General features: G+C 41.7%; 1 protein-coding gene across 1 annotated transcript; it reads right to left on the minus strand.

Annotated features, from left to right (window-relative positions):
• Positions 1–9779: 9779 nt before the first annotated feature.
• LOC141000556 (transmembrane and coiled-coil domain protein 3-like) lies at positions 9780–26007 on the minus strand. The gene is made up of 4 exons (XM_073471286.1): positions 25786–26007; positions 12763–13736; positions 12158–12293; positions 9780–11739 (listed from the first exon to the last, which is right to left on the minus strand). Exons 1-4 carry the CDS (start codon positions 25849–25851, stop codon positions 11434–11436), a joined length of 1482 nt encoding a protein of 493 aa, XP_073327387.1. The 5' UTR covers positions 25852–26007; the 3' UTR covers positions 9780–11433.
• Between the last annotated feature and the right edge of the window lie 1687 nt (positions 26008–27694).

The following is a 27694-nucleotide window of genomic DNA, read 5'->3' on the forward strand; positions in this document are numbered from 1 at the left end:
AGATGGGGAAACGTAAAAAAAAAAAAAACAACAACAATGAAGAACAGAAACATAAAATGGCTCCATACTGCCCCATGATCCCAAATTTATTTGAAAATGTGTGATTTACACCCTCGATGGGCCAGTCAAACTTGCTCAAGCTTAGCAGCTACAGTGAAGATTTTTGCTTCAAAGATGCAATATGTAAGAATTGGCCACCTGTCAAGTTCATACTCAAAAACAAATAGGAGCCAGCATATCGCCAGAGTAATAGCTAACTGCTGATAACTGTAGCTCCCGCTAGCTAGTTAGCTCAGTTAGCCGTGCAGGTAGCAGTACGGATTGGGAGCTGAGAGCACCGGGGAAGTGTTGGTGTTTACATCGCTAGCATGAGAGCTTTGGACCGGGGCTAGCAGGTTAGCATGCTAACTCCACTAGATATCTCTGCAACACAATACGTCATAACATCAAACTGTTATTTTTTCATATTCTGATGATAATTTTAGTAAATGTTTTCAACCAAAATTCCTACATATTGCACCTTTAAAAATGGTGTATATAACACCTTTTAAAATCAATTTGGCATCTTGGGGTTTCTGGAGACTTGGATAAGGCTGGACAAGATGTATGGGGCCATTTTATGTAAGTCCCCATCAGCTTCACTTGTTTAGGAGAATGCTGCGATGCTTATCTGCTGTGAAGCTCCAGAAATGTTTTGCAGACTACAAAGCTTCACCTCACTTTCAATCGGCACGGAGGTGAGCAGATAATGGCAACATTTTTGGGTGAACGTATCCTTTAAAATAAGGTTTATATGTAAACATACAGACATTTTTTTGCTTTTGAAATAAATGTTTCATTCATATGAAAATCTTGGATTTCCTTTGATATTATAGTAGCCTTTTTCAAGTGTTAAATAATTTCAGATTTCAATCCACCAGCGTGAAAGAGTTGCCAAAGTAGTAGATCTCCGATGAAAGGCAACACATTTAACAGCCAAGTATTAAATCTATATATATTCTGCGTACTAAATTCCAACTGGCTCGTCTAGTTCTTAATAAACAAAGTCCAGGATTTGAATATGTGTTAAGAGATAAAATATGATGACAGACAACAAACAGATTTTCAAAAGCAGCTCAGAGGATCACAGGGCCAAAACAAACTCCAATTGCTTCTGAACAGTGTTCATCACTCATCTGTCCACACACAAACACACACTCTCGTGTACTGTATGTTCAGCCCTGATGAATTTGCCAAAAATGAGACCCAGACAGGCTGTTGCAGTGGAGGCTGACAGCTACCACTGCAGATTACTGATCATTTCCCCTCCATTGTTCATTTCCTCCCCTCCTCTTGCTGACTCTCGCTCTCTCTCTCTGTGTTTACTGCTAACGAACAGTTGCTCTCATGCTATAAACAGCATCTCAAACACCCCCTCCCCTCCGTTATCATCACTACCCTTTTTACACACTTGCAGACATCTATTTATCTCTATCTGTCTCTCACCTCTTTCTCTTTCAGCCGCTACCACATCTTGCAACTTGTGTGCAGCACACAATGAGCCAGAAGAGTGAGGTGTGCTGTGACACGTGACTGAGAATATGTCAGCGTACAGAGAGAGAGAGGAAAGGAGGGCCAGCCTGAGATGTTCACTGGCCCAGCAGGAGGATATTCCTATCACATTGCAGTCAGAGAGCAGGAAGTGCTTTGCAGACGCACACACAAACAATACAGACACATATGTGGAACCTGCCGATGTGACAGAGGAAATGTAAAAAAAGAAAAGCGGAAGTGAAACAGAAATAGACAAAAAGCAAAAAGCCTGTGTCTCTACATGTGCTTGCGTGTACCTGTGAGAGACAGACAACAAGCAGCAAGGGACAAAAAGTGCCAGATTGAAAAGATTGATGCCTGTCTCTGAGCACTTCCTTCTCTGTGGCTCTGTGCAGCTTCTCCTCAGGCAGCTGTAATCCCCTGACAAGGCGACTGAGCATGGAGGCATCTTTCTCCTCCTCGCCACACACACTAACAGCCTCCCCCACACACACAGGAAGGGAGAGAGCTGTGGAGTGGAGAAAGTTGGCTGACAAGGTGTTGATAATGAGCTGACAATGTCTGGCTTCAGTCCACCCATGTCACTCCAGCGTGGCAGGATTTCTGGTTGCAGGGCAGAACGGGGCACATAAGGAATGCAGATACCACCAAAACACGGTCAAACACTGAAATAATTCTCAGTGTTTGTTTGAAACTCTTCTCCGAACCAGATGGGAGGGATGTTGCTGCCTGGGGACAGCTCACTTGCACTCAGCCGTAAAGATGTTTGCCAAAGTACACAAAGATGGCTGTTAAATGTTGGACGATAAACTCCAGTTATTCTCTGCGGCCAACCCCACCCATACCATAGCTAAAGAGCACAAACTGAAAAGTATCTACAAGTGCCATTCAACCAACATCTGATGGGCCTGCTGTAGGAGTGTGTTAGCGATGAGCTGTTTGTTCTGTAACAGAGAGCTGTCCCACCGAGTGTGAGGTCATACACGGGGAATCTATCCGCTCATACTGTGCTCTTTGTTTTGTCCAGATTCAACAAGTCATACGCCCACAGCTACAGTGCAGACCTCAGGAATGTGAGCCTGTAATTGACGTGAAACACAAACGGACGCACACACACGCAGAGAGACACAAATACACAAAGGGCCAACAGTTTGTTTAAGTATTTGCAGTTGAATCTGCGTATCTGTGGTCAAAATCCTCCATTCATGCCATCTCTAGTGGAATAATGGTTTGAATGGGAGCGTTTGAAAAGGGATTTACACAAAAATGTGTGTGATGGAAATGATTATGCGTGGAATTGATGCAATGTTGGATTTTTTAGCCGAATTGAAATATCTCAATACCTATTCAATTGATCGCCATGAAATCTTGAGGAGACATTCAGGGTCCCCAGAGGATGAATCCCATTGACTTTAGTGATCCCCTGACATTTCCTTGAGCACCACCAATTGACATTTTTGTGTTTTAGTAAAATATCTCTACAACAACTGGATGGAGTGTGAAAAACATTGTGTCCAATACAGATGTTTCATAGAGGAGAGAAGCATTTATAACATGGATATGCCTGTTTATCACTGTCGACAGAGACTCCAGTCTGCAGTGTAGTTCATACTAAACTAATAAACCAGAGAAATGTCAATTAACATTGGGCATCAAGATAAAGGAAATTTTCATATCATGTGGACAATCTATTGATGGTTTTATAATGCCTTGTTTTAGGCTGCAGCCCCCTCAGCGCCCCCTACTTCCCGTGTCCACGAGGTTTGATGACCGCCTGACTTTTCATCCAGCACCATCTCCTTTTCAAGTCGCCCTAACGCTGCTCTAATTCCAATCAGCCACAGCTATTCTTTATGTTTAGTGCAAAAATAGCAAAAGTGTTGTCATGCTGACGTGAGCGTTTAGTTCAAAGCACATCCTCAGAGAGTAGCTGGTGTGTCTGCGGACTCATGTTTGTTGATTTTTCTAAAGTAATATCAAAAGTTTCATCCGCAGTCCCTGGGCAGGTTGATGTTAAAAAAAACCCTATAAATAAAAAAGAGCAGACAAACAACATCAAAGCACATTTAGTACAATCAAGGCGAGATTTACCAAAGCTGGCAAATGCCACAGGGCCCTACATGCCCCTCCACCTGGGGGCAATGGAACAACCTGTAAAGACAACACTGACACATGCACACTGTGGGGCACAGATGTCCTATTTACTTAACATCCAGCAGAAAAAGAGCAACTTCAGGATTCATGTTGTTTTGTGTGTGTATCCACTCTTCTTTTAGCTGCTAAATTAAATATGTGTCTCTTTAGCTGGTAAAGGCTCCACAATGCCAACTTTGTCTGAGGTTTTTAGAGCTTCTGTGTTAACAGAAGGACGATGGGGACGGTGAGACTGCACCAAAATAGTGAAATTGTTCATTTAAAAAAATACAACGATCCAATATCTCATTATAAAGCTTCTTATAGAGGAGTCCTGAGACAATATTTACATAGCTTTAAAGGCTCACCTACCCCTAGCAACCCACATGAAGGCCAGTTAAGTCAAAGACCCACAAGTGGCCCTAATGACTCTGAAACTGGGAGCTCACACGTGTCCTTAACGACTCTGTAAGGACACTCCTACACAAAGTGTAAAAGCCTGTAAGTACCCTTAGTTAGAACTGAAGAAGCCTCTTGGATGAGAAGTGAAATGTCTTCAAGAAACTGAAACAAGTCCAGTTGCCAACGATACAGCACTTAGAAATAGTTTTAAAGGATAACTCCAGCAATTTTACACAAGTGTGTCTACAGGTCTTAGGGAGTATTCCTGCATACAAAAAGTAGTATAAAGCCTTTTGTTGCGCCAGAAGCAGCTACATGTAATCTGATAAATTGCCTCCAATGATGTCACTTAGTGGCTATAATGCATTGTGGAGGTTTTGGTCTTAGATTGCACTCCTAACACACTGTTGAACTGGAATATTTAAAGACAAGTAATCAAAACTGATACAGCAGAACCAGAGATATCACATTTTTTATTTCACTTTTTTTTTCTTCCTTTTCAAAACTTGGCTCTTACATTACCCACAATGCAATTTAGCCACTGAGTGACATCACTGGAGGCAACTTATCTGATTATATGCAGCTTCTTCTGGAGCCATAAAGAGCTTTAGGCTACTCTTTTTTGTTTTTTACATATGCAGTTGTGCTCCCAAAGACCTTTCAACATACTTTAATGTGTAAAATTGAGGGAGTTACCCTTTAAGAAATCTTTGCAGTGATATTGTGTTTGCATGATGCATAGTCCTAAATGAAACTGTGAGCAAATCTGGGACTACTTGTTGTTTACTGGCTCCCCAGGCAACCTTTACTGTTGTCATGTGTGGTCTGCAGTGTGCTTTTAATAGGAATTTGGAGGTGATGGATCACATGCACAGAGAGCAGGATGAACAGATGGTCAAAATGGCTCCAAAAGCTCATTTTTGTATCATTGCCCCATGGTGGTTTAATCAAGCCCGGAGTAGAATACAGCCTAGAAGACCTTAATTGTAGACACAGACAGATAAATAGATGTTACAAATGGCATGCACACTTCGCAGACATTAGTGGACCGAGCAAGATGAAAATATTACTAGATATCATGTTGGCACTGTTCTTTCTCCAATTACCAAAAATTAAAGGCTCAAGCCAAAGCACCATATGTTGTTAAATCTCTCAGATTAGTTCTAATGATTATAATCGTTAACTGCTTGTCCAGTGGCAGCAATCAAATAGCCCGAGCCCCACTACGATCATTTGGCTGACATAATATGCTTGCGGATGCACCAGAGGGATAAACAGGCTGTATAATTACTCTGCAGTCAGTGACAGTGCATCATTGTCACTGTCAGCTGGCCATGTAATGGAACCTCAGAGCCACAAAAGACAGTGATTCACCCCACAATCCACTTTACAACACTGGGCTGCCAGCCTTTAACACCAAGCATCACTGTGGCGCTGTGTGGTTGCCTAGCAACTACAGGAAATTGGAGGTGCCTTTGAATTAGGGAATTTTAAGAGGTGATTTATATGAAGACCTTGATGATAAATGTGTCCATAAATCTGGAAATTTCTACCGGCCATTTCTCTGCATTCGTCACTGGGATTGGTTCTAATTCTGGTCACAGACGCTGCAGCATCAGAACTGCAGACCTTGTTCCTGCTGACGTATGAGACATTGGCTCTTTGCTAGATGCGGCAGGGTACATTTTAATGTTATAGCGCAATAAGCAGAGGAAGGGAACGTGGCCTGTTTCCATGACACCATAAACAGGAAATGGGCAGGGGCGAGTGCTGCCAGAGGAGTCTAAATCAGTGTGGAAGGAGCCAGAGGGGTCAGAACTTTCCCATAATATGAGTCCATGTATGCAAACACACAAATGAACACTAACACCAGAGGTATTAAAGTTGTGTGTTTCATTAATTTTTTTATTTAGTTTTTAATGTTTGTTTAATTTTTGACTGTCTGAGCCCAGCCTTAGTCATTATTTTGAGACAGCTTGTCAATATTTTGAGTTACTATGTAGTTATTTTGCTATTCTAAGTCATTTTAAGAAAGTTTTCTAATTATTTTAAGATACTAAGATATTATTTTGAGATTCTGTGTCATCATGTTGAGAGACTGACTAATTATTTTGAGATGCTTACACATTTTTTGAGACAATTTAGTCATTATTTTGAGATTGTTTCTCATTATTTTGAGATAGTTAAGTCATTATTACAAGAAAATGCCTTATTATAATGAGTTACAGGATATCTTTTATTTTCACATTTGCAGAAATAGGCTTTTCTGCGTTTCAGTTGAGTTCAGTTTCAGTTCATTTCCGGAGTGAGTTTGCCTGGGTCAGTTCAGTTTTTAATGAAAGTATCAGATTTGATTTGTAATTATCATAATATGGGGGGCAAGATTTAAGAACTTCCAAGGTACAACAATACAAACACAACACTTGTGTGAAGGCAACTGACTCACAGTCATGTAGGCATCCTGGTCTCAATAAACATTTGCACTAGCGCCTCCTTGTACTTGCTGTGTTGACAAATTTGACCAAATTGAGAACACTGCTAGTTAGTTTTGTAAGTAAACAAAATTGTCTCAGTTTTCTTAAGTAATAACTGTGGCTTACACAATCAGACTGATTTATAAACACTCAAACACACACATACACCAAAAATTCACAAAATTCAGACCAAGCAATTCTTAAATGCCAGTTCTATCCCCACACTTCCCACTCTCTTCTTTGTCTTCCCGGAAGAAAAACACTCCCCCTCAGTAGGAGAGAGCAGGAGTGAAGCAGCGGCGGCCCTTTTGGTGGCCTCCTCCATGCAGGTCCCATCCCCTATGGTCACCATGCCAACCTGTGTGAGGAGGAGGCTTAGCTGCGGGCCCAAAGAGACTCGATGAGGTCCTGGGATAATTAGCAGCTCATTATGGAGCCCAGTGAATAGGCCAAGGAGCTCCAGAAGCCACGAGGGAGCGCACGATGGAAAACACACAGGATCTGAGCACACATCAAAGGGAAGTGCTCACTTTTTAGATCACATAATACAGAGGAGAGAGATTGAGTATGAAAATATTGCTCTCCATTCACACCTACAAATATAGCTCATAATCCCTTTTTTTTAAGCCTGTGTGTGTGTGTGTGTGTGTGTGTGTGTGTGTGTGTGTGTGTGTGTGTGTGTGTGTGTGTGTGTGTGTGTGTGTATGTGGGTGGGTGGCTGTGTGCATGTGTGTGTTAGTCAGGATCTCTGCGTCACACCAATCTCTGTTTTTTCTCCCCCAGAGGCCTTAGTTGCTCCACAAATGCATGAAACCCCACTCATACTCCTACACACACACACACACACACACATATGTGCACACAACTCACAATCCCACTCTTAAACTTAAGCTCTCATAAAGTACGGGAACACTGTGTGAGTGCCAGAGATCCCCAGTTAAGCTATCTGTCTGTCATCCTCGTTCCTGTTCCTGTACCTCACCGCCTGTCTGTCCTGCCTCTGCTTTGCATGCAGGCAGGCACTAGTCACGCAGAATCAACCATGCACACCGCTGTGCCAGGTGACCCATATTGCAGTGTGCCTGAGTTTAACTGACCGTGAGCTTCATTTTGTGTGAATATGTCTCGCTGTGTCTGCATCTTCTGCTCCCTGACAGTGTTATGCAGTGGTAATGTTCAAGCTGTTGCACTGCAGAGTAAATGTGACACGTTGCATGCTACCCTTGTACTTGAAGGTGACATTCCACGCGTAGTTCATGATATGTTAGTATTTTCAACGTGGCTGTGTGATCTTGTCGAAACGTGCTGTAAGACTTTATAATAAGTGAAGATATCACAGTAATGCTTCACTTGACTCATGATGTTTTAATGCATTCATTAGTGAAGGATGTGTCATGACTCCCTGCTGCTCAACATTACAAATGATTAAATCACCATGACTTTATGTCAGGGCTGCAAAAAAGAGGGGCACGTACAGGGGGGCGTCATTATGTATTGAAAAGTGAGCTTGAAAAGGGTTTTGTTTTGTTTTGTTTTTATCTGAGCCCTTCTGCCTCCACCACTTTCACCACAGTGACAGTCTTGATCTTAATATGTCTGCAAATCGTAGCTACCTACCTTATCACTCCATCATTCTGCACGCAATACTGGGCAGCCAGTTTGAACAGGTGCTGATGGAGAGCAGAGCATTCCCATTTCTTAATTAACAGTTCCTGGTGCGAGCTATTTTTCAGTACATTTTTTTAAAAAATAGCCCCAGTGTAAATGACACTTATGGGCACAAATGCAAAATTTGACCCATCATAAGGTTCAATTTGGCCTGCCAGATGTTTCAAGTGAAAAAAAAAAACAATAAAACATTTAAACGTATAAAAATGCTTACACTATTTTATTTTTGTGAGGTCAAAGCTGTCTTTAAACATGCAGGATCCCTACTGAGCATGGTGGGCCGAGTCACAGTTGTGCAGGAAGTCATTCACTAGTACCATTTTGCATGTTATCAGTACATTACAATACAATAGGTGCTTGCTTTGGGTAGCGCTGCTATATCAGATTAGTTCATACTTCCTAGATCCTTCAGTTACTTCATGATTTAATTGATATGCAATCAAGTTAACTGGATTTCAGTTTTATAAAAGTCTAATTATGTTTAAGTCTATTTAAATGTTTGCATCTGACAGCCAGTCAGATGAACTGAGCAAATATATGGCATATAACTGCAATCCAGCTAATGTGGTCGCGTATCAGTTAATGTATGAAGCAACTGTGAATTACATTTCCTCATTAAGTGTGAACATATCGCTTAAAGTCATTGGCTCATGGTGAGCAACAGAAAGCCTTGATACATCCTGCATTGATTCATGCATTAAGCATCATGAGTTATGCATTAGGCATTACTGAAGTACATGACTTGCTTTCCTTATCATAAAGTGTTTCCGCATGATGTACCAACTTGGCTGAGGGATCATTACTCCATCTCTCTCTGATCACCCTGAGGAGAACCACACCAGCATCAGCATAGAGAAAACATTCCTGTAGACAGAATGGATCTTAATTTGATGTTAATGGAAACACATTATAGACTTGTTGTAGAAATGTGTAGAAACCCTGTAGTTTCCATGTTTATTTATCACAACAGCAGAGGGCGCTGCTCCTCCACATTGTTTGTGCTGTTTACTGCTGCAGGAAAGTGTTGCCTCCGTCTTCTGTGATGTTGTTGTCTTAATGTCTGTGCGGCGCATCGGCATCGATTTTGACGGAATGAAAATAAATCATTTAGATATAAAACGTGAATGAGATCTGGTCGGTGCAATGGAAGCTGTGGAAGATGCTGCAGCCCTTCAACATGTTTTCTTGATCCCTGTTGTGCCAACAGTGCAGCACCTACGCCCCCTAGTGGAGGTGAAGGAGAGTATTTTAAATAATGAACAGCAAATATTTGTGGTGCTCATTGACTCATTAGAAAGTTATGCTTTGTAAGCTCAGGGTTTTTTTCTTCTGGTGGAAATCACCAAAAGGCATATAAAGAGGTGTAATTATAAATAAAGTGTTACCAGTAAGAGTGAGCTCAATATCTTCCGTGAATCTATAAATAGGTTACGTACAGGAAGTTTCAGCAAGTTAAACTTTCATCTCCATTTCCTTTTTGTACCAAAGGCACGTGATGAAGTAATCTGGTTTTATGACCTGTTCACTTGACAAGCACAGCGACACATCCAACTTCAATTCAGCCACAAGTTGATTAAAAAGACTTGTTTAATTTAACAGAAATTGTCAGACAAAGGCACGTAATGCATGAAAATACAACTGATTGATCACATAGTGCACCATGAGAGATGAAGAGAGAATGTAAACCAGACTTGTAGTTCTGCAGGTAAAACGACCTCAAACAAAAACAGTCAGTAGAACGACAGACGTGACAACAAACATCAACACAAACATGTTAGTTATGGCAGACAAACATTTAAAAAGTGGTCCGTAGCTTCATGTTAGATCCTCATAGGCAATGTTCGTGAGACAAACATGATATAATACATTAGTAAGTCAAAAAAAAAAGGAAGAAAAAAAATAGGCCCGCAGTTCATGACTCGGAGCCTGTAACGTGCTTTCAGGAGCACTGAAGGCTGCTCGTTGCTTCTTTTAAAAAAGGGAATTGCATTTTTCCTCAGAAAAAGCCTCATATCACAGTATAACCCATCGCTTCTCGATCACATTTTAGTAAAAGACAGACATCAGACCCATAAGACCTAGAGAGCACAGTGACTGTTTCTGTGTTGTTTGGGTGTGTGTGTCAGAGACCTGGCGTGTGTTGATATTACCACGCTATCAGCACGCTAATGCAGTTGGATTGATTTTTGGCCCTTGAGAGAGGAGACAGCTGGTCTTATCAGAGCCCAGCAGTGGCTTCAGTGGTTATGGATCTCTCATGCCAGCGTTAATGACACTTCCTCAGCCGAGCCCAACGCCCCCCCGAGCACCAACACCCTGTCACTGTAAAACACTGATGTAAAACGTTCACTCCTGGAAGAAACGTTTTAAAAACAGCGCTCGGAAATCAAATATATTGCACTTAAACATCAGGAAGAGTAAACAGAAAAACTTTAAGACCACACAGGGCAGACAAGGCAATAAGGAATAAAGAAATACATAAAGAAAACAAGATGCCTGGTGCCTCTGCTGTAGTCTGGAGATTCTTCATTAAAAGGAAGATTTCAACATTTTGGGAAAGAAACATGCTTTTTTCTGAGAGTTAGATTAGAAGATTGACACAACTCTCATGTCTATATGCTAAAATATGAAGCTACAACCAGTAGTCAGTTAGCTTAACTTAGCATAAAACCTAAAATCAGAGGGAAACAGCCAGCCTGTCTCTGTGCAAAGGTAACAAAATCCGCCTACCAGCCACCTTTAGCATTTCATAGCCAACAAGATGCCAAGCTTGAGGTTTTGTTTGTGTGTATGTGCATGCTTGCAACAGTTTGAAAGATGTTTTCAGTAATTATTTGCTAAAAATTTTACCTCAACGATTGATCATTTCCCCTGAAAATTGAGGGAAAGACAGAGTGAGTTGTAGTGATATTGATGCACTTCTCTTCACCCTTCTTACTCCTTGAATTGATTTCATAGCAATGCTCAGGGAAGGTAACAAAATTTACTGTTACATAAATATTATTTTTAAGGTTAAATGAAAATTGTTAGCAACACACATTCAAGTTCTAGACGAGAAAAATAAATCACATTTAATTTCAGTCTGACTTTAAAAACCTCAAGTGAATTCAAGGCCATCGTGTCTTCTGACGATTGTACAACCAATCCTCTTAGACAGTCCTTTCCTGACAACTGACAGCATCCATGTTGCTGCAGTGTTGTTTAAAGTGTGCTCTCTTCACTATCAGGCAGGCACCAGCAGCCTGTCTATGGCGCACTGTAAACGATCCCAGTTCTTCCAGAATATGGTCAAAAAACAAACTCCCAGGAAGGTGGCGACCACATGGTGCCGGCTCCTCATCAGCGGAGCGGCAAACTTGGCAGCAGTGGAGACGCACACCAGGATGACGGTGATGATGGCCAGCATGATGTTGATGCTCTTCCCCAGCAAGACTCGGGCGTCATGGCTCTCTAGCTGAACCGTCTGCTGCTGTTGCTGCTGCTGCAGCTCCAGCTTGGACACTCGTGTCTGACACGACTCCAGAGCCTCCTGAGAGAGATGACGGAGAGAGATTTTAAGGGTCTGGATGTCTCTCAAGTGGCTAAAGGGCATTTTGCTGACCTTTTAATGCTCAATTACCCAGATTCCCCTGAAAGATTAATTATGTATCAGCAGTGAGACACAAAGACAGAACAATTTGTCTCATCATAAATGTCAAATGACAAAACAGACTGATTTTATTATCTGATGAATACATTCGGCTCACTTGGACAGACAACAGCCTTATTAAACGAAGGTCAGACAAGCTTCAGCAATGTGCTGAGATTTTATTTTAATCTACGCTAGAATTGACTCACTCCTATCTGACCTGCCTGCTGATACCACACGCTAATGACACACAGGTAAGCCACATTATCTGCAGTCTACTGATCAAGCTTCATCTTCTAATCGATTGACTGTTATGTACCTGTATGTCCCTGGCCCTTTCATGAGCCTGGTAGGCCACCCTCTCCTCAATGCTGGCCAGCTCCTGCTTCAGATTAGTCATCTCATGTTGGTGAAGCTCCGTCAGGTCGTTCAGCTGGTCTTCCAAGCGCTCATACCTGGAGGTGGATATTAGTTCAAATGCAGGCACATTCAGTGATGGAATATAACTAAGTACATTTACTGAAGTACTCTACTAATGTACAATTTTGAGGAACTTTACTTGAGTATTTCCATTCTCTGGTACTATACTTACACTCCAAATATTGTACTTTTTACTCCACTACATAATTTAGTAACTTTAGTTTCTAGTTACTTTTCAGATTACATGCTGAAAAGTAACTATGAGATAATTAATCAGCCCATAGTATACAGTATATGCAGTCATGTAAGTAAATGTATCATATACTTTTACTTGTTACTTAAAGTTCATTTTTTGCCTGAAAAATACTTTTGATATTTAAGTACATTTAATATCAGTTACATTAAGAATTTTACTCAAGTACTATTTGATGAGTCAAAGGTTTTACCAGAGGGAATTTCTCTTTTTAATCGCTCCATAAATCTGACCAGTGCATAAAAACATACCTGTATCTCTCCTCCTGCAGTGTTTGGCTGATGATGTCATACTCTCTCTTGAACTGAGTCTTCAGCTCCTCTACATCCTCCTCCAGCTGATTCTGAGCATCTTTGATCTCGCTCACCTCCTCCAGGCTCAGGGCCAATCTGCTTTGGACTTCACCCTCGGCCTGCTGGCCCTGACCCTGACTCTGCCCCACTGACCCTCCTGCCCCCGCTGGGTTCCCGTTACTGTCTGCTGAGATGGAAGCACTCCCTGAGGAGCACTCGTCATCGCTGGGATACTTGGGCTTGCCCACCAAAGAAGTGCTGCTACTCAGCCCCTTTCCTGCACTGTCAGTGGGCAGCGGTGAGGAAGCATCCAGAGTGGACTTGAGGTGGGCGATGTTGTCAGCGCTGCCAAACTTGTTCCTGATGAGGTTGGCGAACTCTCTGGGTTTGCTGAAGAAGAAAGGAGGGGAGAGGGAGACGCCTGGTCCGATGGTCTTGATCTTGTCCATGGTCGGGTGTCGGCCGCTGCCGGTCATATCCCTCAGCAGCTGTCTGGGAGACTCCCTGGGTATGGTGCTGTGTTTGGCAGCGAATGGATGAGGTGTTGGGCTGTGGTGGCTCTCATTGTCTTTCATCTTTCGATGGTACTGCTCCAGCTTCTTTTGCATCTGGGCAATGTTCTGAGCCGACTTCTGGTTCTTCTTCTCAAACACCTGCTTGATGCGCCCTACTTGCAGCTTGTCCGCACTGTTCACCAGCTTCAGGTACTCGGCGACATTCTCGTCTCGCGCAGTCTGCTCGATCTTCAGCTGCTCCGTGACTTTCAGTATCTTCTGCTGGAGGTTGTCCAAGCAAGAACGACTACGCTGGACCTCAAATCCCAGAGCAGGACGGGGACTTCCATCAATCAGATCCAGATCCAAGTTGTTTTCTGAAGAACCCCGACGCATCGACACAGGGATGCCAAGAGGACTGCCCTCAGTACTCCTGTCCTACAAGACAGAGAAACAAAGATCAGATACTGTATTAGATATGGAGCATTTGAATGATTCTTATATGCATTATGATTATCTCTTGATAGATTACATCTCAATGCAGAAAAGATAATAACCTGCCCTGTATGTTTTAGATGTCTCCTTGCTCCAAACACACCTGATTCAAATGAATGGGTCGTTATCAGACTTCAGCAGAGCTTGATGATGAGCTGACCATGAGTCAGGTGTGTTGGAGCAGGGACTCATCTACAACATGCAGGGCAGGGCGCCCCCAGGAAGAAGGCTGAAGAACAGCTATCTGATCAAATCATGAGGTGCCTCAAGAATCCAGCCCCAACTTTGATCGTTGAAATGTGTCTACCAAGTATAAAAAGTAATTTGGAAAAAGTAAAATATGGACTACAATTCCAGTCTAATGCATTACAAAATTTTCAAGTTTTGGCTTTCATTCCTCTTGATTTTCTAGTGACGTTCTTTGCCACTCTTTGTAAAGTGTAACTCTTTGTGCACTTCTCAGAAGCTAATAACTCCACCTGATTGGATGCCCAATGATGAGGCACGGAGTAGTGAGTAAACTCTGTTTGACCAAAATTAAATTTAACAAAAGATGCATCCCTATGAACGATGGATTATCCAAACCTATGGTCGAAAAAGTTGCTCCATTGAAGCTTGACGTGCGCACCGTCACTTCAGAGGAACAAACTCTTGATACAAATACAAATCTTGATAGGGCAAAACACACATCCATCCAATCATTATCCAATCCAGACACTGGAAAGCACATCTTACAATACCACAGCCAATTATCTTAATAGGTATATTATGTATTTTTTATAGCATAACACAATTTACTTTTGAAAGAAGAATTACGTACAAAAACTGTTTATACAACATTCTCTTACAGTTATGACACACTATTTCATCTCTAGAGACAGGTTTACTCATTTTCATTAACATGCAACAACAGCCCATGTATGTTTTGGCAAAGTTGAACTGCTAAGTAGCTCAGCAGCACAACGGACACCGACAACAAACATGTTATTTTCACTCTCAAATGGATGATTTGGGTAATTGGGTTAAGCCGGAGGGTTGTTTTGTAAACCTGATCTTCTGGTGTTGCTATGGTCCACAGACTCCACTGTAGCTGTGTGTTGCTGCTTTTTCATTTCTCTGGAAACTGGTTGGTGAGTGAAATGTTAGGAACAATATTTTATGTTTCTGAATTTCCCTCTTCATAGACCGTAATTCAACACGATAAGCATTTGCTCTAGCCACTGTGAGACCATCTGGGTGTGAATGTAATGCTCTTATTTGGCACGTCTGTTACGATTTAGGAGCCAGAATTTAATCCTGTTTGTTCATAGTATAGCACACGGATGACAAAAATTCAGATAACGGCCGTTTATGTGTGTGAAAGAAGTGGAGCGTGCACATCTAATGTAGGTCAGTGATAATAATGTCACACAAGGCCACAAGGCTCAGGAAATCCCTTTTCCAGACATTGTCCCCTATTTTTACAGTAAATTACCGTTTTCCTGACAGAGGGTCAACATTACAGTCTGTGAGTTATTGACACATCAGGCAGAAACTGTCGGACGTAGAGTGTTTGAGTTGTCTGCTTTAGATTTGAGGAAGTGAAATGGAATAAATATGCTTCAAGTAAGCACGTTAAAGACCCTCCATAAAGAGGAAACAGAGGAGAGCAGCCAAGAGAGAATTAATTAGGTTTTACAGCAGCATTTTTAGAGCAGAAGTGTCACTTCAAGTGTGATGGCACCGCAATGTAGCGGTGGCCTAACAAGCCACTGGATCTTGCGAGTTGATCACAGGGCAACACCAGCGTAATGATGAGAGGCGTAAGCTGATGAAGCCTAATACAAAGTGTTGTACAACAAGCACTACAGGCTGTACAAAGCTGCACTAATCCTTAACAAATGTAACACTGCTAGTTTCAAGCAAATAAACAGATCACAGCCAACTCAGGCAGACTTAAGGCTCAACGCTGCTTAGAATTTCCACATCACGACGCCGTGGTTACATATTGCAAGCTAAGTACCTTTACAACTGACTGACGCATCTAGAGTTCACCGCGTACTGACACTCCTCAACGCATGACTGTCAGGTGGGACTCAAGAGAGGGTTTACAAGTAATAGGGTGATTAAGTATGACTAGCCATTTATGCCTGCAGACACACTCAGTAACACAGCAGATACTAATGACTGAAACAAAGACACTTTCAGCAGGACTATCCCTCTTTTTAACCAGCTGGATTTACAACCCCGAAAAAAGTTACTGTTTTAAACATAAATAAAACTAATCCTTTCTGACATACATTTATTATCTTGGCACCATTTTCAATTGAGTGTAAGATTTTACCTCATAAACTTGATTTTTGTAAATAAATGCTTACTCTGTATTTGATTGAAGTTGGGGCAACAAAAGAGCGGGAGAGTTGCGAAATGCTAAAAAAAACTTGTCGTTCACAAGCAAGAATGGGAAAAGGTTCACCACTCTGTGAAACACGTGACTGTGAAAAGTATATGACTACATGGGCTCTTCGTGAATCCATTCTGTTTTGATTTTACAAAGCGTTTTACACAACTTTTTTGGAAACTGGGTTATCCAGTTACACATGAAGGCTACATTCCAATTTACTTGTCACGGTGACCTCACACTTGATCAACTAGTTAAACTAGTTGGTGGAGGCGACACAGTAAACAACAACTGTGTGTCATCTTTGACTCCACTACAACACACAACAGAATGTGTAACACAGAAACTGCCTTGCACTTGTTTTTAGCCATGCTAGTTATTTTGTAACAACAACATGTAACATTCATGTTCCTCAGAGGATGAATCCTAATAATTTTAGTGATACACTGACTTGGCTTTTATCCAATTTTGGCTTATGACTAAAATACTTGCAATACTCACAGCAGCCTCAGTTGTACTTCATCTTCAGTGATAATTAACTAAGATGGTAAACAATATAAGCCTAACGGCTAAAAATCAGCATGTTAACATGCCCCATTTGAACTGGTATGTCGGAATTTCCCAATCGGAAAGTCCCCATGAAGTGGCTAACAGAATGCCGGTTGCTTCGGAGTAGTTAAGTGTTTACCGTAAAATCAGGTAGCAGCCAATAGCGCAGAGTGGACGCCCCATGCCCTAACCACCAAGTCGCAGGCGCTGACTCTCCATTGACTGACAGCTCCCAGTGAACATTGTTGGACCAGGACAGAAAAACATCACCTCCGAGAAGACGGAAGCTAGATTGACGAAGGGACTAGAGTACCGAGGTGGTTTTCTGGGCCGAGTCAGCAAAGACCGCTCACAGAGCTAACTGCAGCTAACTAAATTTAGCAGCAATCCAGCAGTAACTTAAGCAACAAAGCTACCGCTAACTGTCTTCAAGGAAACCCATAAATCATCTCAGTATTCCAGCTGCCCCGGTCCAGAGCTGTTCATTGAGAAGCTGCTGGTAATCGGTTTGTTAGCAGTTGCTTTAGTGAACAAGTGAAGCTGTCTAGAGTTTCTAAAGGCAGAAAACCAGGGAGAAGCAGAAATTATTTTTCTCCATAAAACATGACCCTGTTCCACCCATATCAGTGAATAAGTTTGTACAGAAATCGGTGAGGGCCGCTCCCTTGCAACACACTCCACCGCCCTCTTTTTATACTTCCATGGCAGTGTCATAAAATAAAGAACGTTTTTATTGGAGAAATCATTAATATAGGCCCCCAAGTGCAGGATGAGTCATCATCATTTTTAATGATTTTTAAGGAAGTTACGAACTCTAAAATACCATTAAAAATACCTTCAAAAACCGCTTTATGCCACCGATGGGCCTGATACTGGTGTAAAAGTGAGATATGGAGCAAGACATAAGCAAGTAATTTGACTCATGGGAGGATTGCCCCCTGAAGTCGGATTTTTTACTGGGAAAGCCAGAAGAACCTCATCAACTTTGACCTTAGAATCCATGACGGCCGCTCCATGCATCAACAGTAAGTGAAGGCTGTAGAATACACCATTTATTAGCACTTCTGTCAATAAATCAGCCCTACATATAGTGCCGTCTAGCCTCTTTCTGTGGACATGTTGCTAGAGTATTTGTATGAACAATACATCCTCGTGCATTGTTATCAACTGGTGTTGCTAATGGCTAACAATGGTCATCTTGGTTTCTGACTTTTACTGGAATGCAGTCAACTTGGGTGTGACGTCATTCCCAGCTCTGACTTCCAACTTCAAATGGTAAATGGGAACGCAGCATTAGTACAGTTTCAACACTACCAGCATGCTTTTAAGCAGTAGTCCTGTTTGTCCAGGCATTTAAAAAAACGTGCTTATAATTACAGTGGACATACATAATATATACTTATTTATGTATAGTGTGTAACCAGAGAATGCCACGCTTCTTTCTCCAAGCATGCCTGGGGTATTTCAGCCTCTGTCCTCATCCCCAATCACTCCCCCCTCTCTGGCATCTGTCCTTCTTCAACACAGGACTCTTTGTTTGCAGAGAAAAAAGCACACTTTGTCACATCCTACCTCTGCTCTGTCCAGGACTCCGATGAGCGAGCTACTGCATATGGATTCACTGGCCTGACGTATAGCCTGAGGAGCCCTGCATCCAATCACAGTCCCGCTCCTTCCAGAGGGCATTCAATATCTCTTGTCAAAACAATCAGGTTTACACATACGGTATGCTGCCCTTTTGTCAAACCTGTTTGTCATACAAAAGAAAAAGCAGCCTGATATCCTCCTTCCTCAAGAGGAAGTGTAGAGCAGGCTTGTGTGTAGGTTGCTCATATTACCAAGTCTTTTTAGTTATCAAACGGCAAACACAAAGAGCTGACTGTTCGACCAGACAGCTTGGACTGTGTGCTATTTCTGCAGTACTGGAACTAAGCTAGCTCCTCAGGCTCTCTCCCACCACCAGCCTTAGCTCTTAAATGTTATGCAATGTGTTCTTCTGTAGCATTAGGGGCCATACACAAAGCACAGAAGGGCAAGTTTATTGCTTCGAGCTGCTGTGATATCATAGGTACAGGATGAGTGTAAAATAGATCAACTTGTGGCCTGGCAACCATTGATGGATCACCGCCGAGGCCTGCAGGAAAAGCTAACCTTGACAGGAGTGGGAGATGTTTGCGAGCATTGATACGACTTCCATATTCACACTCATGCACCTGGAGTAGTGAGTGTCAAGCCAAAATTGTATTACACAGCTGGAATGAGGGGAGTAAGCTCTTTGTTATAAAAACAAGATGGCTTTTGGCAGGAGGGGGCCTGATTCATGAGAGCAGCTCAGATAACACAAATAACACGAGCCAGATGTTTTACACAAACTGGGACCCAAAAATGAGAATGGCATCCGACTATTTTCCATTAACACACTGAATGAAAAGTGCACGATTTCTATTTATTAAGCGCATTTCTGCCGCCGCGGCTGCTCCTCAAGATTTGTACCCATTCTGACTAACTGCTGGAGCGATCCGAGGGTCTCTCTGGATGAGTGGCTCTGCGAAATGAATTAGCCTCATGCTGATGAAAACGTCCTCCCAAATCTGCTGAGGAGCTGCCCTACTTTTCACTCCCTTTCTCCCAGACACTTATGCAGGCGTTCTCCAGGGGTTGTTGAGGTGGGAGGGTTAAACAGTGTGAGGACTGAAGGTCTTGTGGGACGGCTGGAGACGACGGGGGGGGTGAAAGCCCAGTTACTAGGGGGAAAAGCTTCTCAAACGCGGCAGATGGCAGCGGAGAAGACTGGCGGTTTGGTGGACCGTCCTCAACTGAGAGGTCACGGATTCAGCCCAGTTTGATGAGCAGTGATGGAAGTACATTTACTTACTGTACTTTCCTTGAGTATTTCAATTTTACGCGACTTTATACGTCCACTCCACCACATTTGGAGGCATCACTTTAGTCACTGGTTTCTTTGCAGATTGCATATTTTAAAATTCATTTATTTTATCCACTATCACTATCAAATAAATAAAACAAAGATCCTGATAATCAGAAAAACGCAAAATATCAGATCTGATAATTGGCGAATCTGACAACGCCACCGTCAAGTAAACACTACGTATACAGTTTTTACATACATGTAAATGTGTGTTTAATTTACTATTGATACTTAAGTGCATTTATTGCCACAAAAACAATTATTTTAATACTTAAATGCATGTCATATCGGATACTTTGAGACTTCTACTCAAGTATTATTCACGTGGGTGAAAAGTGTGACTATTGGGTACTTTTTACAAACACTGCTGATGAGATGGTGTTTCCATCTACAACCTGTAGAAGTGTCCTAGAGCAACAGGACAGACTCGTACTTGCGCTCACTGACTGTGATTCTCTGTGGCATTTATAAGCTGGGCCATGTGAGACTCATCTGTGCGCTCATATGTTTAAAATTTACTGTATCACCATAAATGTGAAGATAACGAGCCAGGCAGACGCCCACTGCCGCTTGACTCATTCATTGATATTAGTGTGTCAGTGGAGCAGAAGAGGAGAGGCAGACGGAAAGTGGAAGACAAAACAGAAACGAAACACATAAGAAGACAGGAATAGAACAAAGGGAGGGTGCTCCCAAACACAGCACAGCAGCACACATCATCCCGATCATCATCATCTCCACCAACAGCATCTACAGGAGGCCATTGTGCCCCCAGGGTGCCTCCCTCACACCTCAGCGCTGTACTGTATGAGCCCCCTGTCCCCCACGCTGTCCTACATATCACACAGCGTCTGTCCAAAACTATGACCCATTTAATAAGCTCTGACCTCCCGAGACAGCATAACATAAAGATCCAACTGCATTAGCCTCAATCTTAACCCAACAAGGGAGAGCTGTGTCCTGTTCTGCCCGAGAAATCCGCCCGAATGTTATCTACGTTTTGGGTGCAAAGTCGGGGGAGTTGATAGAAACTGCAGATGCTGCTTATCTCGCACTGCAGTGTGCTCTCTCTTGGATCAATGATCTAGTTAGTGATTCAATTTTTCATGCAAAACCAGACCTTACGCTCATCTGCCCACTGCAGCACCACAAGAAACGAGCAGAGCAGCGATTCAGCTCTTGAACTGGAGTGAGGGGGAAGTACACAAATAATTTAGAGCTGGGTGTTTTCTGCAGTAGGTGTGAACTGTATACAGAGCGGTTTTAAGTGAGATAAATATTGGTTCAGACTAGCAGAACGTACAGAACCTGAGCATGTTTTTTTTTTTGTTAAACTCGCTGTGCCACCCTTTAGAGCGGACGCTATTAAAACCACAGACATTTTCTGATGCAAACAGGAAGGCGTTGTCCCCGTTAGGAGGAAGTAATGCTTGTAAGTCGTCACAACTGCAGCAGTAATCTAGTGAAACCATCAGTCACGACGTAGGGTCAGGTCACAGACGCATGCATCTACCAGGTGTTTGCAGCGATCTTGAAAAAAGTGATCAACATGATAAAGCTGCGGTGTGTGGTGCTTGTTTATCGTTCTCTCTCTGTCATTGCCTCTGTGCACCCCAAATAAATACACACACACAAACAAGCCAACAGAGCTGGCACACTCATTGAGATGGAACAAAACCGTCCCTTCAGCAGAGAACAGAACCACAGAGGGGAAGAAGCCTGCGGTGCTTATTGGTATTCCCTCCAGCTGATCCTCATGGATACAGACACTCTCCCACTCAGAGCTCACACAGGGAAACGGGAAGAAAACCAGAGAGGGGGAGAGTGAGAGCGACAGGGAGCACATCTTTGATTGTGGTCAGAAAGCTGACCCAACATCTCCTCCTCCTCCTCTCATCTGCATCCCACAGCTGCCTATGTGGCCTCACTTTGATTGCAAAACCTTTCTTGAGAGGCCAAACAGTACGCAGAGTCATCAGAATAAAAGAGGAATAGAAGTAGCAACAGTTTGAAGTCCTGAATGACTAATCCGCGGGAGGTCAGCGGAATGAATTGCTTAAGACGTATTTGCTATTATCTCATAGACAAGCTGGTCCAGGACTAAATCAATAGCCCATTAACACTCCCAGCGTCTGCTTTGCCCCCATGGACAGGGAGAGTATTGAATGGGATTCAATTGAGATAAAAATGCAGCTATATTCAAATGTACTGATTCAAAGTGTGAGAGTGAATAGAGCCAATGACGTCGTGAGGTTGGTGAGGAGTCAAGCAGCTCGTTAGGCATGAAAGACATTATTTGGCCTACCTACAAAGAGATGTATGTATCATGTATGCTGCCAAGTAACAGACCACAGCGAGAGACCACTGTTCAAGACACCATTTCCACATTAGTACCCATGAAACCACTGGATATTTTTAACATGACATGAAACCGGGGCATGTTAGTGGCAACAAAACTAAATATTCTTGGTGAGAAGGCAGGGGAATTTCCAGCTTTGTTTGTGGCGACTGAACCAGTTCGGCAAGATGTCTGCCAAACAAGTGACCACTGTTCTAAACAGCGTTCAAGCAATAAACCAGGGGATATTTTTAACAAGATGTCGAGACAATTTCCAGCCTTCTTTGTGGCAACAGAACCAGGTAGGCGACCAGCTGCCAGACGAGACACCGCTGTTGAAGAGGTGTCAATGTGTCAACAATTTGAAACCACTGGATATTTTTAACAAGATAACAGGACATTTTTGATGAGACGTCAGGCGAATTTCCAGCTTTGATTGTGGTGACTGAACCAGGTAGACAAGATGGCTGCCAAGCGAGAGACCGCTGTGAGAGACCACTGGTCAAGACAGCATTTCAACATTTGTAAGCATGAAACCACAAGAGTGGTTGTGAGACTGAACCAGTGATTGTGATTGCGATTAACCTTATCAGACCATAAGTAAAGCATTGTTGCAACATAACATTGAAACTGAACCTAAGTGTGTTGCAACATACAGAAATGTTCAACATATCTGTGCTTTACAGAAACGCACATTGCCAGCATTCATTCTGGTGATGGGGCTGTACACAGAATATTAAGAGGTTCTCCACTGTCCAGAGCTGCAATGTTCAGTCAGTTAATCTATTGATCAATCAAAAGTAAATCAGTTGCCAACTATTTTCCTTATCGATTGACTGATTCAGTCATTTTTCAAGCAAAATATGTCAAACAATTGCCGGTTCCAGCTTCTGAAATATCAGGATTTGCTGCTTTTCTTTGTCATTTATGATAGTAAATGAAGAGTCTTTGGTCTTTGGACTGCTTGTTGGACAAAAGAAGCGATGATGAAACGATCGTTAATAGCAGCCCTACTTTTGACCCATCACATTCACGTGACAGAGCCACTACAGGGCAGATGTCACTAAGAAATGACACGCACGTGTCTGCTGAGCCACCATCCTTTCAGTCAGGGTTAAAGACAGTTTATGTAAACGAGCCACTCGAACTGCGGTGTTGCATCATCCTTGGCCCCTAACCCACTATATCTGCTGCACAATGGCTTTTTGAGGAACGAAACTGGAATGTCATTTGCAGCCAACAGAAGGAGGAAAAACATAATTAGACAGTCCAGTAGTAATAAACCAGGCAAATCGTCAGACATGTTCCAATATATTGTGATGGCCACAACCATCTAAAGGCTTAGTTTATAAGAGTTGGTGTGACATTTTAATCTGAAGTATATGCAGTCGGTCACAGTGCTAAACAGGCTGTCGACACCTGCCAGAGCTCCCTTTAGGATGCAGGATCCTGTTGGTGAGTAGATAAAAATGTTGCGCTCCACCTTTAAAGACTATGGCCTGAAGGCTCATGCATATGCACATGAACTAGAAAGAGAAACAACCTGCTGCACGATACCTGCCACTGACTTTCTGGTTGCACAAGACTCGACAGAGCACTCAACTCTTTGTCACCGCGACTGAAAGCACCTGACTTTAAACACATACTCAGGCTGATCTGTCACAGCCTTCAGGGGGTTTTTCAGAACATCATACATTAGCATTAGCAAATGGTTGGATGATTTCCCCCAAAACCTGTTCTTGTAAGGTTGAGAGGTTTGTGAGTTGTTTTTTTTGTTTTTTTTTCCATAACTGAGTCAGTGGTTTAAGGTTAAATATTGAATAGCTCTTTTAGGCAAATTTGTGGTTTGACTGACTTGATGAGTTCAATGCTAAAAACTCCTTTCAGAACATATCTGATAAAAAGTGCCATGTCAAATAAAATGGGATTACGGTAAGAGTTTAATTTGTACTCTTGTTATGTCAAACATTGAGTCATCGAGTGGCCACCTGTAAAATATAATGCACAACAAGAGCTCTGTCATAAATACCTGAAGACTTTCAGTTTCTGTTGCTAAGGTTGTTTATGTACTGACTCGATTTTATGGTATAACTGAGGCTGTATTTAGCCGTGCTACTGGTGTATAAAGGAGTTATTTATTAAAAAGGAGGACAAACAGCTGATTAAAACTACCTGCAGTTTAATACAATGTTGCCACAAACTACAGTGTAAAGAAATTACCATGTAGATGACCATCAGAATCACTAGTTTCAATTCAGAACTACTCCTTCTACCACTACTTGTAATGGATTACAATGTACAGGGACGTTTATGCAAATCTACACATACATGAGTGCAGTGATGGAATGTACTTAAGTACAATTTGGAGGTACTTGTACTTTACTCGAGCATTTTCATTTTCTGCTACTTTCTACTTCCACTCCACAACATTTTGGAGGAAAATACTGTACATTTCTATTCTACATTTCTTTGATAACTTTAGTTACTAGTTACTTTACAGATTGATATACACAGTATAGTCAATAAAATATATTCTATTTTATCAACAACTGACCACTGATTTGGATAATCAGAAAAATGCTGAATATCTGCCAGGCCGATAGAATTTTACTTTTACTTTCGATACATTTACTGACAGAAAATTACTTTACTAAAGTAAATTCAATGTCAGATACTTCTACTCAAGTACTCTTTGAATGGCTGACTTTCACTTTAACCAAAGTAATATTTACAATCAATCACAATATCTTTACTTTTATTCAAGTACGACTTTTGGGTACCTGTGGTACAACCACGAGACTAGGACGCATGCTTATTTCAATTAGAGCTGACACATTTAGATGATCAATTGATTAGTTTATTGACAGGAGATGATTCTGTAAACAATTCTGATAATCTATTTATCATTTGAGTCATTTTTTGTTCACTGGATACAACTTCTTCCAGGATCATATTTGGGGTTTTCCGACTTCTGATTGAACAAAACAACCGGTTTTTAACACTCTTATGACACGTTGTAGACCAAACAATGAATCGAATGATAAATAAATCGTTATGATATATATGTGATTGTCAGATGAGTTGATGTAGAAAGTAACCTCAGTTTCCTCATTTCTATTTAAGGCATTAGAGAAATATGATTGAAATATTATTATTGCTAGTCAGTTTTCAGAGACCTATTGAGCCTGAACGTCTCACAGTGTTAAAGACTCAAAAACCCATCAATAAAGAATTCTGATAATCTATTGATCATTTGAGTCATTTTCTATGCCAGAACCCCACAAAATCCACTGGGTACACTTCTTCCAGGAGAATATTTTGGGTTTTCGACTATGATTGAACAAAACAACCGTTTTTTAACATCTCTGGGAAGCATTTTAACACTCTGATGACACTTAAGTAGCCCAAACAATGAATCGAATGATCAATAATCGATCGTCAGGATAAACAACCTCAGTTCAACCCTAATTTTTCTATGTAAGGCATCAGAGAGATATTATTGACTACTGAAATATTATTATTGACAGTACAGGAGGACTCAGTTTTCAGTGAGACACTTCAAGACATCATCTTCACAAAGACTCTGCTGTCTGTCTGTGTGTGTGTCTGTCTCACTGAACCTGAACGCCTCACAGTGTTAAAGGCTCTTTGTTGGGGAAATGTGCGGCTTGAAAACCGACACAGCTGTCGGTTTCACATGACGTGTAGATGAAGAGGCAACAATGTCCGGCTGGTACAGTCCGGGACCTGCCGTCTGTGACACAACATGCTGCAGAAACACTGAGAGGTTACTCACCATCCGGCTGCCGAGGTATTTCTCTACTTCAGATAAACTTCGCACGGACACGTTGGCGCTGGGCATAATAATCCCTGTCGGTGGTCTGCTAGGAGCCTGCGGGTCTTCAGTTCAGGACCGGGACTAGTTTACAACTCAAATCTAATCTCGTATCCATGTTTAACCCCGTTTTTTCTCCCCCTCTCTCCCTCTCTCTCTCTCTCGCATACACACACACGCACTGGGTGCTCTCTTCAACACACACACACTGTGTGTGAACCCAAACTCCGCCTATTTGTGTGTGTGTGTGTGTGTGTGTGTGCTGGGAGGGGTTAACTCTTTCAACAGTGGAAGATAAAGAGAAAACACACTCGGTATTACTTTTCTGAATTATTATATTCCCACTGTGTGCTCATACAAGTTTGAAAAGCGTTTTTTTCTTTCTTTTTTTTTGTTGTTAATTTAGTGTTTTATGACGGATGACTTTCAAAATAAAAGAGTGTCTAAGAGAGCCTGATTGTTTGGGGACTGAGAATAGATATTAAATTCAGTTTGAAACCACATAATTATTTTATCAAAGCAAAAATACCAAAGTCGGTTGCAATATTGTATAATATGCAGGGTTTTGTTTTTTTACACGTCATACTGCTGCACAAAGTACTCCGATCCTTTACTTTAGTTGTAAAATTAGTACTTTAAAATGTCCTTCTTGTAAGAAAAGTTGATTTTTGAGTTTAATTCCCTCAAATACTGACCCACTGGGATTGTAGGTCGGGTTGGCCTTTAATGTAGAATGAAAGCAAAAGTTTTGAAGTAATATAATCAAGGTAAAAGTACAATTTGGATTCTAATTACTGGTCCATTAATGTAGCTGGTCAAGTAGTTTATGCAATGTTGGGTAGTTTAATCTAGAATAATGCATGATATAGTCATTGTTAATTATTATTTTTACACCCCACCCTCAGGCAGCCCTATGGGGCAAACAATGCTCTCACATTGACCCAAGTTAACCACAAAACACCTTTAAATTAACCAAATCCATAGGATTTATTTCCATAATGACAAATAAATAACCAGGACACTAAACTGAGATTAACGAAAGACACCAGGTCAAGACAACAGTACAAAATCCCTGGCTGAGCAGCATGTAGGCCAGCAGTCCCCACTCCAGAAGCCTCTGTCTACTGAGGCTGGCACAGGAGCTTATAAGTACTTCCTCTCCAAGGCCAGGTGTTCCTCATTGAGCAATCAGGGCAGACCTGGAGATGACAGGAGGGGAGAAGGGACAAACAGCACAAACACCATATACATACACATAAACATGCCAATACTAAGGAGTAAACAGCTTTTTAGCTATCGATACATCGACCGATATACACAAATTTTTTTGCAGTGATCCCTCATGTGTAGTTATCAAACAGACAACCACACAAACTGTGAAGTTGTATCAAGAACCAAAAGACATGATGTTTATTATATGATATGCTCTAAAATTCAAACATTTTCACAGATTTTAAAACGATATATATCATTTTATAAAGTCGAAAATGTTTAAAGTAAGAAAGAACAGAATGACAGTGCAAAAACTGTTTGGACTCATGTAAAAATAATCATCATGTCTCAGTGAAAGCGGGGTGCATACTATAGGTAAATGTTTGAAACGAGGAACTGAGAAAACATGTTTGAAAAAAATGAATTGAACAAATATAGTCGCTCTTGTACTTTCAGCCTACACCTTTTCCATCTGTTGGCAATGCTGTTATTCTGGCTGGTGTTGTGTTCTATGCTGTTGGTAAGTAAATGTCTGTTTTAACGTGTTTTGTTTAGTTCCTGACAACTTCTTCACATTATTGTATGTATATTTGTATGTATATTTATCTCATTTTTTTCATTTTTCTCATTAGAATTATTAAAGCTATGAGGAGCATAA

This window comes from Pagrus major, chromosome 8 (assembly GCF_040436345.1).
Source record: "Pagrus major chromosome 8, Pma_NU_1.0".
In the NCBI taxonomy this organism is placed as follows: domain Eukaryota; kingdom Metazoa; phylum Chordata; class Actinopteri; order Spariformes; family Sparidae; genus Pagrus; species Pagrus major.

What these genes read in the sequence shown, in the direction of transcription:
- LOC141000556 (XM_073471286.1), bottom strand. Translation starts at nt 25,851, where the DNA reads ATGCCCAGCGCCAACGTGTCCGTGCGAAGTTTATCTGAAGTAGAGAAA. An exon ending in AATACCTCGGCAGCCGGATG is followed by an intron (nt 13,737 to 25,785) that starts GTGAGTAACCTC and finishes TCTGTCTTGTAG; the next exon opens with GACAGGAGTACTGAGGGCAG. An exon ending in AAAGGGCCAGGGACATACAG is followed by an intron (nt 11,740 to 12,157) that starts GTACATAACAGT and finishes CATCTCTCTCAG; the next exon opens with GAGGCTCTGGAGTCGTGTCA.